The 20,158-nt window shown below is 39.9% G+C and overlaps 1 protein-coding gene across 5 annotated transcripts in view; it reads right to left on the bottom strand.

Moving 5' to 3' along the window:
• Positions 1–20,158, bottom strand: part of LOC140467305 (copine-8-like) — a 594,693-nt gene that overhangs the window by 432,036 nt on the left and 142,499 nt on the right. For all 5 annotated transcript variants that reach the window (XM_072563573.1, XM_072563576.1, XM_072563574.1 and 2 more), the window contains one exon: positions 19,389–19,465. In XM_072563573.1, coding sequence (XP_072419674.1) covers positions 19,389–19,465 — 77 coding nt within the window. The remainder of the gene's footprint in view (positions 1–19,388; positions 19,466–20,158) is intronic.

The raw sequence follows: 20,158 nt of genomic DNA, 5'->3' as shown, positions 1-20,158 counted from the left end.
ATATATGTTGTTGCAGAGTTACCTAAAATTAAATAGAAAGCCTTCTACTGGATTTAGCTCACTGAAAATGACACAAACCCTTCAGTGTTCTTCAGATTTTCAATTAGCAGAAAAATAAACAATTAAACAATGTGACTTGAGCTATCATGGATAGTATCTGTTGATTAAATTTATGTCCAGCTCACCTTACAGTAAATAAAACTTAAGGTGACCAATATGTCCTCATGCATATTAAAAATATATAAACCATTGGACCAAATTCCATAGATTTTCCTGTATTCTCCAATTATAAACTGCAAATTGGCTTTTAGTTAACATTTAAGTGAAACCTACAGTTTAAATTTTAAAGTTACCAGGCATGACCAGGCTTTTTACAAGCTCTCTGGTGGTGGAACAGTTGAGCTTAGTTAATTAAAGGATTAGCTGAAACTGGTTTATAGTAACACAACAACTGAGTCTTTTGAGTTAGAAATATCCAAAACCACAGTGAATATCTCGTAAGTGAGTAATATTCATTCTATTCCTAAGATTCAAACAATATAGTAAATGGCGGCAAGGTTATTAACTCATAGCAAAAGGAACAAATATATAGCCAAGTAAAGTAATTACATTACTTCAAGAACATTAAGTACAGGAGGATAGATTCTTGCATGCAATTCTTTTTGTTAATTCAAGAAAGCTTAAGTAATTTGGTTAATTTAAAACAATAAGCACACTTGGAACAGGGAGAAAAGGTATCGATGTGGGAAGATTCCTTTCTTAGAATAACCTTGTTACCACCAACTAAAGCAGCTGGATGAATGAAGAAGGGGAGCCAGTTCTACACTGGTCCTTATATCCGCAAGGTAATCTGAGAAAGCAAATGAGGTTTACTCCCTCTTGCCTGAGAAAAGTGCCACTGATTGCAGTATCAAACAAAGAGTATTATCAATGGAAAGCAGTTAGTGCTGAAGGCATACCATCAAAGGTTTTGTGAACTAGGAAGTGACCTGAGCAGATTCACCTTAGAACTTGTAATGTTTACAGAGGTGGAAATGATTTACCATAGATCTCTCACCCATGCCACTTCTGTTCCCTCAAAAGGTCTCTTCTTTCTTTTCTTCGTACGACAACTCAGTGCAACCCCTAGTTCTACAGCTGTACTGGAAGTAACCTGTCCTACAGCGAAGCCCATTGCCCCTGAAAATTTGGTGAGGTGACCAAGTGGCTTTTTGTTTTAGGGTACAAACATGCTAAGTGTGTCCTGGTCAAGGCACTGACACTATAGAGGCCGAGTCACTGAATATACTCAAGAAAGAGATGAATAAATTGTTAGTTCTTAAAGGGGTATGCGGAGAAGTGGCATTGAAACAGAGGATCAGCCATGATCATAGTGAATAGGGTGTATGTTTGCTTGCTGAGCTGTAGGTTTGATATCCATGGATATCAAACCTACAGCTCAGCGAGCAAACCTACACCCTAAACCTCAACCTGAGCTACAAACCTTTACAAATCTTACAAAAATCATAGTGAATGGTGGAGCAAGCAAAAGGCCTACTCCTGATTCTATTTTCTCTATTTTTATGCTATTATATCATGAGCAAAACAGAGACTCTGCAACCAGTGGGGAACAGAGGTTGTCAGGAGATTTCCATGTCAAAGGTTTTCTGCCTAGTTTACTCAGAGCAAGTGGTAGGATAAAATGCTGCATATTAATGAGGCAAGTCATGCAGTATAAAAGGTTATTAACACATAGTATTCCCTCATAGTAGCAACTCACCACTGCCACAGACCTGAAGTCCCAGACGTTGGCTAAAAGATATGGTAAGTTGTTCACGGCATCACAATGGGGCATGCATGATTCCAAATGATGCATTTGCTCAAGTGATTCTGCTGAAAATGTGTTGCTGGAAAAACGCAGCAGGCCAGGCAGCATCCAAGGAGCAGGAGAATTGACATTTCGGGCATGAGCCCTTCTTCCTGAAGAAGGGCTCATGCCCGAAACGTCGATTCTCCTGCTCCTTGGATGCTGCCTGGCCTGCTGCGCTTTTCCAGCAACACATTTTCAGCTCTGATATCCAGCATCTGCAGTCCTCACTTTCTCCTTCAAGTGACACAGTTTTCACCATTGCCCACATCACTCAGGCCCCAATAAGAATCTGCCCCAAATCTCTTCACTTGCAATTTCTAAATCCACTAAAGCAGTCTCTAAATGTGAACCATGTCAGCAAACATGACGATGAGGATGCTGAATTGTCCATGGAACTCTAATGGTTCATGAATAATCTCACAGCAAGGAATTCTGCTACCTTGTCAATTTTGGCTAATTTGTCACTTTAGTCACCCCAAAATATAGATGAAGGGCTCTTGCCCGAAATGTCGATTCTCCTTCTCCTCAGATGCTGCTTGACCTGCTGTGCTTTTCCAGCACCCAACTCTCTCAACTCTGATCTCCAGCATCTGCAGTCCTCAGTTTCACCCAAAAATATAGCCAACTCTTGTCTGCTTTCACAACAGGCCTTGCAAGCTATTTAGCTGTACATATTTCAGAATACTAGCCTTTCAAGCAATGCACAGATCCTACACCTGAATTTTAGAAATGTTAGTATCTTCCCTACTTCAGTATTCAAGGCAGCAGGATTGCAGTGCATTAACTGTTGTCCTCTGATGAATTTATTTAGTCCTTCGCAGAATTGATTAGATTTATTTTTCTCTAACGGGAATAGAGGCGTCAGAACTTCATTTTCAGAAAAAAATTATTTCACAGACACTTCAATCATTCACGCAAATTTTGGAAGCTTATCCTTTCTCTGGAAGGCAACGTAGAAATTGAGCAGCTGTGAGCAAATCACAAAAAGACAAACTGCTAACCAACTAAATCCAGAAGCTTTCAATTAGGATGTGACATTTCCAGTACTAAATAACTATGACAAACTGGTTGCTAATTCCTACTTAGTAATGGACTCTTCCAGACAATTTTAGTTAAATAATTCTAAAATCTACTCCTCTATACTAAATGACACAACTAATATTATTAATGTCACCCACATGATCCTAAGTGATAAACTGCAAATTGTTTTCAGTTAAATGATATAATTATACATGTAAAATGCAGCTCATTAATTACTACTGAATTCCTGGTTATTTCCAGTCAAAACACAGTGGAAATAATAACATCACCAGTGAGAACTGTTTTAAAAAACTGCTCTCATTTAGCAATAATTAAAAATGTGAAACTACTTAATTCCAGGGCTTTAGTTGTATAACACCATATAATATCTTCATGGTTTCCAAAATATTATTTGTAAAATTAAATACTTCACTAGTGTTTGAACTACCATTATGTACAATTTTCAGGGCAAATAAAATGCATTTGAATGATTTAAGGTTCATCATAATCAAAGACTAAATGAGAGGAAAAATAACAATTTCAATAAACTCAGCTACTCAAAATGAAAATCTTCTGGAGTTCTCATTTTATGACTTATAGCCTTTAATCTAGGAGTTTAATGTTACTGCTTGAAATATCAGTCGATAAAGTACTGTATATCCTCAGCGTTCTAATTAAACCAGTGTTCAGGAAACTAGTAAAATGTAACCTGCAAAAGCAACCTCAAGGAAATTTGGACTGACAAAAGCAGTGTTAGAGTGCAGATAGGCAGAAAGGAAAACTGAGAAGCAACAGGTAGGTAGGAATTGCTTCAGGATGCATTATCTGTTATATTTAGGAACCCATATTTTCTAATGCATATGCCGTTTAAGCTGCTGTAATGGTATAGATACATCATTTAATTAAAAGTGTTTTGGAAGTGTTTTGAAGAAGAAAAAGAATTTAATGAGCTACCTATTGGAAAGAAATTCCTCAAAGTGCACGATGGAGATTGAGAGGGAACCCTTTTACAAAATCTCAGATGTACTCTTCCTTTTATAGAAACTGAATGAAAACATCTAGGAATGGAAAAAGCCCATTAATTCATTAAGGGGAACCATGGAAGATATAAGAGAGCATGAGGGAAAGATAGGCCATGGAGGGCATTTAGATTAGATTAAATTAATTACAGTGTGGAAACAGGCCCTTTGGCCCAACAAGTCCACACTGACCATCCGAAGAGCAACCCATCCAGACCCATTCCCATACATTTACCCGTTCACCTAACACTACGGGCAATTTAGGCATGGCCAATTCACCTAACCTGCACATTTTTGGACTGTGGGAGGAAACTGGAGCACTTGGAGGAAACCCATGCAGACACGGGGAGAATGTGCAAACCTCACACAGACAATTGCCTGAGGTGGGAACTGAACCCAGGTCTCTGGCGCTGTGAGGTAGCAGTGCTAACCACTGTGCCACCATGCCGCCCATTTATACGTATCAAAGAGGCAATATTTCTATGTGGGGATATCAAAAGACTTGCCATGTGGGTGGAGTTTTTGCAGCGGGGGGGGCTGGGGAGGGTGTTGAGGCTGTGAGGGTGTTGATCTTCATCATTAAAACAGGGTGCATATCCCAGTTAACAGAAACAGGCACAATGGCCTACCAGCCTTGCTTCTTTCCTACTCCCACGGCCATTTTTAAAAATTCATTTATAGGATGAGAGCGTTGCTAGTTAGGGCAGCATTTATTGCCCATCCCCACCCTTTCAGATCCAGACGTCGCCTGACTTTACTTTCCTACCAGGAGAAAATGAGGACTGTTGATGCTGGAGATCAGAGTCGAGAGTGTGGAGCTGGAAAAGCACAGCAGGGCAGGCAGCAACCGAGGAGAGGGAGAATCGACGTTTCAAGCATAAGGCCTTCATCAGGATTCCTGATGAAGGGCTTAGGCCCGAAACATCGATTCTCCTGATCCTTGGATGTTGCCTGACCTGCTGTGCTCTTCCAGCTCCACACTCTTTACTTTCCCATCCCCTCTATGAAAATCAAGTCAAATATGTCATGACAAAGAAACCGCCAAGAATATATTCATCCAGAGTTGACACTCCTGGAAAGAATGGATGCTTAAGGATAATCAGAATAAAATGGATTCTCAGCAGGGAGGGTCAGTAAAAACAAGACCATATACTTACTCCAAACTGAATACATTGCCTTCCCACCATGGTCTAATCTGAACTTGCTATTTTGAGTGAGACCACTGTAGGAAGAAGAAGTGTCGATACAGACTGAGTCCTAGTCACATCATTGATCTCAAACTGCAACTGTCATCACAAGCCTTACTGAATAAGCGTCTCAAGAGCTGGACTGTGTTCTGGAGGAAGCTAAATAAAAATTTGCGGTAATTGGAGTTTGGCCGATTTGTGCGTTAATTTATCCTGTCTTAACAAAATTGCAGAAAGTATAGAAATTTCCTGCAATCAAGTGGGCCTCATGACCTAACATCTCACGGAGATCCCAAACTTTGAAAGGAAAGTTTCATAACACATGAAACTTTGCATTTTGGGTTTTGGAGATATTGTTCTTTACTTCAATAATGGTTTTGTGAGTTTAGATTGAAACACAGCTTCCCAGAAATGACAAGAGTATAGCTTTGCTAGTCGCACTTAAAAGTGCATATTACTCAGGGAATACAAAAGCCATTTGAAAGATTTAGTCCATTAACAAGCTTTCTGAATGATATTCCCCAAGGCCAACTCTGACTCTCACAAACAACATGAACATTAAGCTCTCTCAACCTTTCAACTCCATGCCTCCTTTCTCAGCAGCACTGATTAACTGTCCTGCCTTATCATATGCAAACTGTGACATGATGGATCTAGTTCTTTTGTTCAAAAATGGCAACTAGAAATCCAAGAAAATAGAAAAAGGAGACAAAAAAACTTCAAAATAACAATGCCGCAATTTTGTTAATTGCGTCATGACCGCTTCATAAAATAGAAAATAATTGGGATAGAAATTATTATACAATGCACTTCTTTTGCACATAAAATAAGCTTGAAGGATACCACACTAAGTGTTATTGCCTACACCCAATCTGTACTTATGTTAATCCCTGTGTAAAATTTTAGCACACATCAAAATTGGTATTAGACCCTGCAACTATGTAAATCAGGGGTCCACCAGTTGTTAATGGATCCTTTAGAAATATCAGCTAAGAAGTAGAGGCTCAGGATTTTTCAGAAACACGATCAGAAATATCTGGAAAAACTCAGCAGGTCTGGCAGCAACTATGGAGAGAAAGCAGAGTTAACATTTTAGAGTCAGTAACTGTGCTTCAGGACTGATTGTAGCTAGGAAAAGGTTAGCGCAACTGCTCTAGAATCGGTTTAGAGTTGGGAGAGAAGGGTAAACAATTGATGGAGATGGACACTAGATAAAGAAAAAAATAGTTGGACAAACAAAGCAGTGGGTAAAGGTCAGCCTGGGAGAATGATAACTGTTAATGGGGATCATTAGTGGCTGACAATGGGTTATTTGTGGTCGCAGCCCATGTGTGATGACAAGGTCTGGTGTGACAGGGTTAGGGTAAGGATACAGGAGAAGGTGCTCAGGCCGCAAAATTATTCAACTTTATATGGAGTCCAGAAGCTTGCAGGGTTCCCAAGCGGAAAATAAGTTGTTCTTCCAAGTTGCATTGAGCTTTTCTAGAGTACTATAGCAACCCCCAACACAGACACTGGCTGGGGAAATATAGTGGTGTGTTGAGATGGCAGGCAACTCATAGCTTAGGGTCATTTTTGCAGTTCTGCTACAACCAGTTCTGAAGAAGGGTCACTGAACCCAAAACATTAACTCTGCTTTCTCTCTGCAGAGCTGTTAAACCTGCTGAGCTTCTCCAGCAATTTCTGATTTCAGGCATCTGCAGTTCTTTGGCTCCTTGTCTTTCACACTCAGTGACAGCCAACCAAAACAGGTAGTTTTGAAATTTTCTTTCTCAGAGACAGTGTTCTAGGGAGGCAGGTCAAGGATTGTTCAATGTCACTCTACAGAAAATGCAATCACTCCTTCCCTATAGCCATTTCTAACTACTATGATAGCTCCACAAAACTTCTGAGTATCATTTTTCAGGACTGATTTTTTGACAATTCATTCACAAGATGTGGGTGTCATTGGCTAGGCCTGCACTTATTGCCCTCTGTAATTGTTAAGAGTCAACCACATTACTGAGAGTCCAGAGTAATATGTTGGCCCCACCAAGTAAGAATGGCAGATTTCTTTCCCTGAAGGACATTAAGTAAACCAGATGGGCTTTTCCTGACATTCAACCAATGGTTTACTGGTGACTGTTAGACTTCTGTTTCTGGATTTTTTTTTCCTTTTTTGAATTCAAATTCTAGCAGCTGCCATGGTTGGATTCAAAGCCAGATCTCCAGAACATTACCTGGATCTGAGATTTTGGAGATGTATAGTTCAGGTTGTGGATCAGGTTGTCGGTTTGCTCACCAAGCTGGTGGGTTTATTTTCAGAAGTTTCATCACCATGCTAGGTATCATCATCAGTGAGCTTCCTGTGAAGCACTGGCATTCTGTCCCCCTTGCTATTTGTGTGCCTTGGTCTGTTGTGGTGGGTGGTATCAATTCGGGTTCTGTTTCTGACAGATTGGTAAACACAGTTCAAACCTGTGTGTTTGGTAATGGAGTTTTGGTTCTAACCAAAACTAATACCACCCATCACAACATACCAACAGCCATAAGTAGCAAGAGGACAGAACACCTCAGCTTCACTGGGAGCTCCATGATGTCACCTAGCATGGTGATGAAACATCTGTAAACAAACCCACCAGCTCAGCGAGCAAACCGAAAACCTGACTATCTGGGTCTCTGCAATAATAGGTTGCAATGATACTACTAGTCCATCACCTCTCCTAATGCTCACCCAAATAAATAGACAAGGTCTAAATACAGTCTATTGATCTTTTGCTTTATACACACACTGCCCATGTAGCATTTAGTCTCAACTTTGATCATCCTATCCTTAGTAGCCACACACGCAGATGACAAGCAACATGAATTCGACTGAGACAACATTACTATTATAGGACAATCCAAACAGAGAACAGCCAGGCAATTCCTAGAGGCAAGGCACTCATCCACAGATTCAATCAATAAGCATATCGACCTGGCCCAATATACCGACCACTGCAACGGACAGCTGGAACTGACAACTGGAAGCGGCAGATTCAAACCACTACAAATGCCAAAGGAAAGATCACAGAAGCGCTTCACAGGAGGCTCCCAAGCAGTGAGGATGTCACCTAGACAGGGGACGAAATGTCTGCAACACAAATTCCCAGCTCGGCGAACAGAACCACAACAATATATCCTGTTTCGTCTGTCTGTTTTACCCTGTTAATGAGTGTGTGTAACTTCTGTTCAAAATGGAACACTGATATCACCTACATATGTAGAATAACATTTCTAAAAAACCTGGTAGAACAATCAGCAATTTCTTTCACATACATTCATCGCAATAAACTGACCACCACACTGGCCAAGAAATTATTCAAGGCAACAGAATGGCCCGTCTGATATTCACTTGACCCATTTTTTTTCAAAACATGATAAGTGATAGCCATTCACCATGTGATATTGTTTCAATTACATGATAGATGATTTCCCCACTTACAATCTATAGATCATATCATTATCTGATCAATCCAATTATTCCAGCATTATAGCCTCAGGAAGGAATTTTAGATTTCTACTGGTTTTGTGAGAAGCATATTATTGCGTGCTTTCATTCAGTAGTAATGCCCAAATTAGATGAGTGTGAACAGCCTATTCTTTTAATTTCTTCAAACATCCCATCTCTCATGAAGATATAAACATATGACAAAGTAGTTCTAGAGCTGCAGTCAATGCGTCAGTCATCATACTTTACTTTTATCCAAGACTCTGGATGACAGTAGATTAGTTTGTTCTGCAGGCAGCAGCTGGGATTAATCATGTGCTCAGCATCTATCCCCATACTCTCAACAAGAGTAACAGAACAGCAAATTAGAACATGAACACTGCATTCTGTCTTGCCTCCTGAACCTAAGGACATGAAGGCTAACTCTAGACTGCACCAGCTGACCTCAGTTGAGGCATGAACGAGAAGACAAAGTGGATAATGAACAGAGCAAGTAACAGTTATATCATCTTCAATGGAAGGAAACATGGCAGGGAACTTGAGGGAACATCATAAAATCAAGTAAGGCACTGAGTCACAGTATGCAGGCCAGCTGACCAAAACGTTGGACAACACGTTCTTTCTGAAGAAGGAAAGTGAGGTGTAGAGAGAGTATTCCAAATCAGATGGTCTACACAAATGAAGGCATTGAATAAATCCTGGTCGATATTTATCAAATCAACAGACGTTTCACTTATTTACCAGTCATCCAGTGAGGTTTTGTTTGTTTAGCTTTTAGCAAAGTAATTTAAATAGATTGAGAAAAAATCTGTATTAATGACGAATCTAAGAATTTTGAAAGCATGACTAGAGCACAAAATCCTGAAGAAATACTTCTGCTGTCATTAAGGCTGAGTCTTTTATTCGCAGTGATCCAAAGCAGCTGAGGAATCCAGATCTGAAGCTTTCCTCCCTGAAAGTTGTCACCAGGGTGCTGAGAGTCCTCAAGCAAATCTCCTTATTAGAAAGGGAAAACAGATTTTGCTTCTTCTCAGCAGATCAAAAAAAAACTTCACTGAACTGGGAGAGTGCTTCAAGCCCATTGCAACTAAAATTTCACAAACATATACAAAAACAGGTAGAAGATTTGCAGTTAAGAAATCAGAATGAAGACATGATATTAATCAAACTCATAGGCCTTTTGATATTATTGTTTTAATGAGAGGGCAGTTTGAAAGTACTAAAAGAGATTTCATGGTAATTTGACAGCTTGTTGGCAGAGCAATTCATTTCTGTTGCCTGCAATAAGGAGCTTGGTTGGCTTAAGTTAAATTTAATTTAAATTAATCAGAAGCCCTGAAGTGTTTAGTTCTCCTTGGAACAACTAATTGAAAATACTAACCATGCTTCAGTAAGAATCTTCACCGTTGCAGTACAAGTTGTTGGTGAGACCGCACTGCAGTACTGTGCACAGTATGGTCCCTTTCTTTGAAGAAAGATGTATAGTTGGAGACAGTTCAGAGAAGGTTCACTAGATTGATCCCAGAGATGAGGGGTTTGTCATATGAAGAGAGATTAAACAGTTTAGGCCTATACTTTCTGGAATTTAGAAGAATGAGGGGAGATCAAGTTGAGATATTCAAGATAATAAAAGATGCGGATAAAATAGATGCGGAGCAGATGCTTCCTCTTGTTGGGCATTCCGGAATGAGAGGTTGTAGTCTTAGGATAAGAGTAACAAATTTAAAACAAAGTTGAGGAGAAACTACTTGTCCCAAAGGGTTGTGAATCTGTGGAACTCAATACACCGAAGTGCGGTGGATATTGGGATAGTGAGTAAATTTAAGGAGGAGTTAGACAGATTTTTAATCGGTAATAGGTTGGATGGATATGGAGAGAAAGCAGGAAGATAGGGGTGAGATCGAATATCAGTCATGATCGAATGGTGGAGCAGAGTTGATGGGCTGAATGGCCTAATTCTGCTCCTATATCTTATGCACTTGTGACCACACTGTTCCCAATTCAAAAACATGTGATAATCATTCAATGTAAAATTGCTGCTGAAGCCACAAGATTCAGCTCTCTAGCCTCTGTGATACAGGTTCCATTTTTCTATTCACTGTTTTCCACTCTTTCATTTTCTCACTCTCTTTCACTTTCTTTGGGCTACTGCTGGCAAAAGCAACAGGCTTCAAATGGGCAAGATGCCTGCAATGTTGTAAGCAGCCAAGGGAACAACTCTGGTTCAATGGAGACTGCAGGAGGGCATGCCAGGAGCAGCACCAGGCATACCTAAAAATGGAAAAAAAAAACTAGATACTGGAATTCAGAAAGAAAATCAGAAATTTCTGTAAAAACCCAGCAGGTCTGGCAGCATCTGTGCAGAGAAAGCAAACTTAACGTTTTGGATCCAATGACCCCTCTTCAGAACTGACTGTAGCTAGGAAATGGTTGGTAGGGGTGGAAAGAGGTGAAAGGAGTCAATAATAGGTGGAGATGAAGCCCAGAGAAAGAGAATAAAACACCTGATCACACAAAGGAGTGGATAAAGGTCAGAGTGAATAAAACAAAAAGGAAAGGCTGTTTATGTGGTGCATATGGAATTCCATAAGGATTTTAATGCAAGTCTCACATAAAAGATTAGTGAGGAAAATTATAGGATATGGAATAGAAGGAACGGTAGTAACATGGAATCAAAATTAGCTGAGGGACAGAAGAGACTAGTGGGTAATGGGCATTTTCTTTGGGCGAGAACAGTATTAGTAGTGGAGTTCCCCAGAGGTTGGAATCATGGCCCTTGCTTTTCCTGCTATTTATAAATGATTTTAATGTGCAGCAAACAATTTCAAAGTTTGAAAATAAAACAAAACTTAGGAGAATTGTAAGCTGTGAGAAGGACAGTGTTGAACTTCAATAGGACATTGAACACTGGTGGAGTGGAGGAATAAGTGGCAGATAAAGTTCGATGAGAAGTGAGAGGTAATACCAAGGACATAGAAAGAAAATATAAAATCATGCGTACAATTCTGAAGGATGCACAAGTGCAGAGACACCTAGGTGTGTACATGCATGAAAAGGTAGCACAGCAAGTAGAAAGAGCTGTTATTAAAGCATATTCAAGACTTCATAAATGGGAGGATAAAGTACAAGAGCAAGCAAATTAACCCATTTAGGACTCCGCTGGCGTAATGTGTACAGATTTGGCTACCATGCATTGCAGAGAGGTTTAAGGGATGAGGCACTTTAATAATGAGGGAAGATTGGAGAATTTGGGATTGTTCTTCTTGGAGAGGAGGAGGCTGTGGAGATTTCATAGAAGTTTACAAAGTTATGAGGGTTCTGGGCACAGTAGATCGGGAAAAATTGCGGCGAAAGTGGCAAAAGCCCGAAATTTCGATTTTCCTGCTCCTTGGATGCTGCCTGACTTGCTGTGCTTTTCCAGCACCATGCTCTCGAGGGAAAAATTGTTACTGCTTGTTAAAGGATCAAGTACAAAAACCACAGTTCTAATGTGTTTTACAAAAGAAGCAAATGTAAGATGTGCAAATAACATTTTCACAGTGAATATTGAAGGCACTACCTGGATGTGTTTTGGAGGCAGGTTACAGGTAAAATGCCACATATGCTGCTTGCACTTGACAGAGATGTGAGATTGGTGTCGCATGTTAATATCCACTAATATGTTTACCCATTGACCGATCTCTGCTGACAACCAAGACAGGGTTTCTAGTTCTGTGTCTGCCCTAAAAGGGAAGGCAAGATAGATGGACTGTCAGCACTTAAGCTCTGGTGAAGGTGAAATGTGCATAAAGGTAAGGCAAGGCAAAGCAGAGATGCTGTGACCATCCAAAAAGGAGAAAAATTAATGAGTACTAAGAGAGTAAGGGAGCAGCCCTGAGATGCATCTTGGTCAAATTCATTGTCTCTGTGCACAAAATGTTCTGGTAGCAGAATTCCAATATTAGATGCTGGTACCCTCCAAAGTGCAGAACTAAGTTGCAGAACCAGATTTCATTGGAGATGTGACTTGAGGAAGCAGAGAAGCTGATAAACGTCAATTGTCAATGTCTGTGGAAAGATTATACATGTTTGCTGCCCATAATGGAGGACCAGAGAAACAAATAGTGAGCTGGAGTCATCAGGTTATTGCTCTCAATTACACATCAGAAATTGTCACTGTTCAATTTCCATCCAGCAAATGGAAGAATGTGGAACTGCACATAAATGAGCCAGGATTAACTAATAACATGATGCTAATACATGCATCTCTGGTGAGATTTGTCATTTCATCATTCATCGCATGGTTGGAAAATGGGACATTTTGCTCCTAACATCAAAAAGATTCCCACGGTCAATCTCACAGTTGTCCCAATTTTCTTGCCAATGCCCAAATCATTCTCTGCCTGGTAAAGACCCGTACTATATATCAAAATAATAATTTATCTGCCACCTACTTTGACACATCCTGAGGCTGTAAAAGGTCCTATTTTCATGCAAATTATTTCTTTTTAACATACATTCTTGATATCATTCATAAAGCAAATTTAAAGATCATAAATTGGATAGTTGATTGTTAAATACAATGACAAATTATGTTTTCCTGACATTTTTGTCATGTCTTTCCATAAATCTGTTCCTGGTTTCTTCACTTATTATTTCCTATTTGTTGCAAGGTTATCAAATCCTTTTCACAAAGTGCCTCAATTTACCTGTTCTTTATTTGTTTGAATTTCAACATGCCTGCTTGTCGTGCAGTTCTGATTTTTCTTGAATATTTTAATGTTTTCAATTTGCTTTGCTTATTATTTCTCTTTTAGTCTTTCCTGCCTTTGGTTCTGTTTTTTTTCTCTTGTAACTCACTTCTGACTTGACATCCAATTTTCCTTTCTATTCAATTATTCAGCTTTACATTCAAGACTGTGTTCACAAGATGGGGAGACATGAATTGGATAGGAATGAGATTAGGCTAAATTTACTGTGTAATCATGTGGCTCATGTAACAAATCATTCCATTTGTGACACAAGTTGCTGCCGCCTCTGGGAAGGAGAAAAACGTTGCAAGAAGAAATGCAATGAGAAGGAATGTGCTAAAATATAGAAGCAAAAGAGAATGTAAATAAACAAGTGAACAGAGGATTAAAATATAGTCTCAAAATAATTCTGCCAAATGAGTTGGAAATTCCTGCATCAAGTCTTGCGTGACTTGTTCCGAAAGATCCAAATACATCTTGTAAATTTATATTGAGAAGGTGGACAAAGTAAAATTAAACAGCCTATAAGATTTCAAGTGAAGGAACAGAAAATTGGAGAACAATCCTTTTCTTGACCCTTCCTTATTATATTGAAAGCCTCTGGTAGAGAGACACAGGTTGTCATCTCATTATTCTATCTTGATGTTATTTCTACAGGCATGCTTGATAGAAACCCTGCCACTCCCAGGAAACTATGCCAATTACATTACCAATACAACAAGAGCTAAGTGCCACAGAGGATATACATGAGTCACACAATGCATTACAATGGGCTGTTATTCAAATCTGGAGTCAAACTACAGTGACCATGTGTAAACAAAAATGAACCATTCTAATGTTAGGACAGAAAGGGCTTACTGCACACCTCCTCTTGCTCACTGTGATAGTCAGGTTAAAAATTTAATGTGCTTTATGGTTTTCTACATGTTAGCCTGCATGACATAAATCACACAGATGGGTTGTTGTCAAGACATACATTTATTGCAACACTAATATCATGTAAGTGTCTTAAAAGGTACAAGCCTCTCTGATCTGGAATCTATATCATAATGCAACAAAATTCTCTGAGAAATTGGGATAATTCCTTTCCTTGCAAGATGTTACAATGATGATGATGTCTACAAGTTTATTATGTTTTGGTGATGTGTCTATAAAAAAAAGGGTAAACCAAGGGTGTTGTACTTGCCTGTTCGAAAGTCTGTCTCAGCAAGGCTGGCTGGTTTAATTATTGGAGAATAGAGAGCCCCCGACTGTTTTAGTGGTTGAAAATGTAAGATGTTCAAGCAGCCTGAGTGCTAACAGTAGAATGAATCTCTCCAAATCCCAGAGAAATAGGCTGAGAATATTAGATCATAAACTATTGTGTTTTGAATCATCCATTTAATTCCACGATGAAAGAAAAATGGGTACCCAAGGAAATTAAATCGGCATCAGTACCTTAATATAAGGCCTATGTGATTAAAATTTCTATGATATCTCTGTGCAGAGATAGCCAGTCTACCAGGTCTGAGAGTGAAAGTGAACAGATAGACGCCAAAGCTGTCCATGGTTCTCTATAACAGAAAACAGTTTTAGGTTTATGCTTAGAATAGAAGGAACAAATATAGGCAAATCAAAGGAAGCTACAAGATTTGACTAACTCTAGCTGGGTACATACATTTCCAGGAAAGTTTGGTCAATAAATCACAGTTCTAGAGTTTTAAACTGTGAAATCCTGTACAATTCCTTCAGCTATCAGCTGGAAGTTCAAATTTGTCTTTAGAAATTTCGGATTCCAAGGGGATCCAACAGGATGAAGATCCTGTTGTGAATGGAGAGTGAAATCTCCTAGAATTGATGCTGAGTTTGGATACTGCCATCGTCCCACAACTTTCCTAGCTTTCACCCAGGTGAATGTGAAAACTGGCAAGGCAAGGCATTTGAACATGATAATAAGTCAGCAGCTCATGGAGGTGAGTGCATAGTAGGAAGAGCTATTCGGGTAAAATTGATAAGTTTGACAGTCAGTGATAAGTGAACTTGATAAGGTGAAGCTATGGCCAGATGAAAAGCCACTACCAACAGCACTGCCTCTTCAAAAGTGTTTTGATTCCTTTGTAGGATACTGCCAATTTCTTGGCAATCACTTCATTTGTCATATACTTCACTCAGTTTTAACTGTACTCCTGTGCTGACAGCCTTCACCATGGAAGCAGTTTTACCAAGCACCTCAAAAAGAGCAACAGCATAGAGTCATAGAGATGTTCAGCATGGAAACAGACCCTTCGGTCCAACCTGTCCATGCTGACCAGATATCCCAACCCAATCTAGTCCCACCTGCCAGCACCCAGCCCATATCCCTCCAAATCCTTCCTATTCATATACCCATCCAAATGCCTCTTAAATGTTGCAATTGTACCAAACTCCACCACTTCCTCTGGCAGCTCATTCCATACATGTGCCAACCTCTGCGTGAAAAAGTTGCCCCTTAGGTCCATTTTATATTTTTCCCCTCTCACCCTAAACCTATGCCTTCTATGTCTGGACTCCCCCACCCAGGGAAAAGACTTTGTCTATTTACCCTATCCATGCCCTTCATAGTTTTGTAAACCTCCATAGGTCACCCCTCAGCGCAGACGCTCCAGGGAAAACAGCCCCAGCCTGTTCAGCCTCTCCCTACAGCTCAAATCCTCCAACCCTGGCAACATCCTTGTAAATCTTTTCTGAACCCTTTCAAGTTTCACAACATCTTTCCGATAGGAAGGAGACCAGAATTGCACGCAACATTCCAACAGTGGCGTAACCAATGTCCTGTACAGCCACAACATGACCTCCCAACTCCTGTACTCAATACTGTGACCAATAAAGGAAAGCATACCAAACACCTTCTTCACTATCCTATCTACCTGCGACTCCACTTTCAAGGAGCTATGAACCTGCACTCCAAGGTCTCTTTATTCAGCAACACTCCCCAGGACCTTACCATTAAGTGTATAAGTCCTGCTAAGATTTGATTTGCCAAAATGCAGCACCTCACATTTATCTGAATTAAACTCCATCTGCCACTTCTCAGCCAATTGGCCCAGCTGATCAAGATCCTGTTGTATTTCTCTGCCCTCACTGATCCTCTTTGTTACTTCTTCAAAAAACTCAGTCAAGTTTGTGAGACATGATTTCCCATGCACACACAGCAACAGAAAAACCACCAGCAATAACCATGGCACCTATGCCTTTTTCTCAGCCGTGTGCTATGCAACTGGGCAGAGGGATGGGCACACTCATCTAACTCAAAGGATGCAAGACCTCACCACATGATCCACAGGCAAAGGATCAGCTCTCCCATTACATGCAAGCACATGAGTTACTGATGACACACAGCCTGCTGGAATAAGACCTCCTTTTTAAATGGGTCAGGTGGGTAGGAATTCTCAGTTACCATCAAAATGCCTGTCACTAGAGAGCTACCTTAATGCAACCCTGAGTCTCTGCCTTTTGAGTTTGAGCACTCTCTGGCAAGGAAGGAAGCAGAGAGTTGTGGGGCTTAACAATGGTTTCAATGGGGACAGGAGGCAAGCATGGATACAAGAAACCAACAGAATGAGGGTAAGTGAGAATTTTGGTGACTCAAACAGAGATGTGAGGTGCCTGCTGAGAGAAGAATGAGAATAGTGGTGTTGCCACGAGGAGTGCTGTGCAAGGGATTGCTGTAAATGCCAGAGTGGGAGATGTGCCAACTCTAGTTGCTATGCCACTCCCTTTCTTGCCAAAATGGGCTCCTAGATCCTCAGTCTTTAAGTTGGAGGGACCACACTGAGCTGCTGACTTTCTGTGCGACATCCACTATGCTTGCCAGATTGGAAAGATTATCCATCTTCCCCAATCTTGGGAATAGAAATCCTACAGCAGAACTTTCAGGAAAGACAGAGACACCCAGGCTCAGTCTTCTCAGATCTACTTTCCATTTCTGTGATTGCTGCAGCCAAACCATTCCTGCTCAGGTTGTGATCCCTTTAATGATTGATCCTTCCTTTGACAGAAACAAATTTGCCACCCTCCATGACTGGTCAGGGAACCTTAAGGTAAGATGCTTACACCTTGGCTCAGTTGAAGAACCTCAGCGAAGCGTACTGGAGAGTTTAACAGGTTCCTAACCTGTGAATGGTACAATAATTAAACAAAGAACCATGGATGCTGGAGACCTTAAACCAAAACAGAAACTGCTGAATAAACTCAGCAGGAGGGGCAGTATCTGCAGGAAGAAAGCAGAGTTAAAGTTTCAAGTTTGGCGACTCTTCATCATCTGTTAGTAGCGAGCAAAGAAAGAATGAGAAGTCTTTCAGGAGTTGCCCTTCAAGCTAATTTAGATGTACTTGCTCCTCTGCTAAACCAATATTGCAATAGGCATCCATTCAACTGGGTTTCTAACCTTGACCACTTGTAAGGTAAAAGTGGTAAATCAATACCATGTCCCTCACCATGGTGAGGCCATTTGATGGATTAAAAAGTGTGAAAAATTGAAGAAGCAAGCAAGAAGACAGCTGGGAATGGGTCAGCTCCTTTTGTTTCTGCCGAGAAGATTATTATAGTTCTTGGGAGCCTAGAAATATTGAGGAACAGCTTGTAGAAGCGAATGCATCGTGTGATTGACATGTCAAATTCTTGTGGTTTCCTTTTCACAACTATTAGAATCCATTACCAGCACTCTCTCACATTTATATGAAGCCACATCATTAACTTTCACAAAATAGGCTTGTCAGGCTATTGAAAGGAGTTAAACTACAGACAGTACACAGACACTTACAAATGACAGAGATTTAACTTTCATTGAACTCCACTCCTAATCTTTATTTGTGCCTATTTTGCAAAGTTGACAGCTCTGTAATGTTCTCAGATGGATTTTATCCACCCTCAGCTGTTTTGCTAACAAGAAATGGGAATCATCAAGTGCACAGCAGTTATAACTGTGACCACACAACAATATACAGCATTATTGATTACAGAAACTGTAGACTGGCAAACTTTGTAAATCTTCTCAATCAATTTTTCGTCCATTCTGTATTTCAACTTGTCGCACTCTTACTATGTATTTTGGCTGTTGTTGGAAGCAAATGCAAAGTACTCATTTAACAACACAGTGTGGTCTCCAAGCATAGATCCCCTTTTCAGACAACAATCAATCCCATCCCTTCTCTTAGTAGTGTTTTGTTTATAGGAACTGATGAATACTGCAGTCCTGATGAAGGGTCCTGCCCTAAATGTTGACTCTCCTGCTCCTCAGTGCTGCCTGAGCTGCTGTGCTTTTTCCAGTGTCACACTGTATATAGTCTTTTATTATTTATACATCAATCGAAGAATTTTGATTTTGCCTTTATGTCATTTGCAAAAGTCTTCCTATATCATGATGCCCTGGCTAAAAACTTCAACCTATAGCAAACATGGTCAAGTAAGTAAACTATTTGATGGATCTTGACATTCACAAAGAGGCTATTTCATATTTTAAAGAGCAGTAGTAAATGCATTTTGCCAATTCTTTGTCAGGTATAAAACACTTTGGACTTTCTAAAGGATTGAAAGACGATCAAGAAATCATTAATGGTTCCTCTCTCTAGTTTTAACTTGCTTTTAAGCCACCATGCCACCCATATATGGAAGGCTGACTTTACTTTATTCTTTATTCTTGTCAGGTCCCAGTAGCCTTACTGTTACAGTATTTTAAAATTTAAAAATGCTCAGAGTCGTAAGCACATGCATGCATTATCTTATGCCTTCTTATCAAACTTTTTAACAAGATTTCAAATTTGGCATAAATCATACCCTGAGTTCTTATTGACAAGAAACTGAGACTTAACTATTCAAACCCATTTCATGAAGCATTCTCATTGCCAGCAAATTAAAAAGATATGGTCTAACCTTGTGCTGTCAACCAAATTACCTTTGACACTAACTTTAAACTTATGTAGTTTGATTCTGTTCCATGAAATATCTGTGTTCCTGTCTCTTTTTGCCATTTCTACTGTATCTGAATTTTTCCAAACCTGGAACAGGTCCTCCCAACGTCATGTCAGCAAAGACAATATTTTACACAAATAATTTTGAGTATTAGGTGGAATTAATTTCGAGCTACATTCGACTTACATTAGTGGTTTCTCTAATCGGCTTCCTGATGAGCCCACAATCTCCCCCAGGGTGCAGAACATCTGTCCCAGAAAATCCTACAAAGTAGCAAACCATATCACAGTTCAATTATATATTTTACTTTCCCGCAATGACTGATCAAATGAAATCATCCCTGACAGAACACATTGCTCTAAGGATGATAGGTAATTAAATTACCTGAATAACACTCTATTTTATTAATGCAAATAGGGGTGGAACTTCTTCATAAGCACCATTATTTCAACAACGTCTTTAATCTTAATACAATTGTCAGTAAGTTGGAAGTTGAAATAAGTCCATAATAATGGCCCAAAGCTTTCCAGGAACAGCAATCATTGTCAGATTGCTTCTCTGCTTCTACTTTCTGCAAACTGGAGCTGCACATCCAGGTGGATTATGGGGTTGGCAAAGGCAAGGGAGAGAGTCAGGTGGAGAGGTATGGGGGAGGGGGGAGCATTGTGGTAGGGAAAGGCAGATAAGCTAGGTATTCAACCATTTCAGGAGGAATTTTCAGTCTAACATTTTCCAGGTAGCTACTCAAATAAGTCAGTACTGTCTGAAATCTTCAATTGTAACCAAGAGAAGCTTTCAGATGGTCCTGGACAGAAGGGGATTTCTTGTCAGAATTTCAGAATTTATGGGCAATTCTCTAAAAGTTGGAGCATCCAGACTGCCAAAGGTCCCAAAACCATCTTTCTTCTCATATGCCTGGTTACCAACTATCTGAAGACTGGAAGATCTGGACCATT

This window comes from Chiloscyllium punctatum, chromosome 45 (genome assembly GCF_047496795.1).
Source record: "Chiloscyllium punctatum isolate Juve2018m chromosome 45, sChiPun1.3, whole genome shotgun sequence".
Taxonomy (NCBI): Eukaryota; Metazoa; Chordata; class Chondrichthyes; order Orectolobiformes; family Hemiscylliidae; genus Chiloscyllium; species Chiloscyllium punctatum.
Note: the sequence above shows the minus strand (reverse complement) of the source record. Positions and strands in the feature narration are given on the sequence as shown.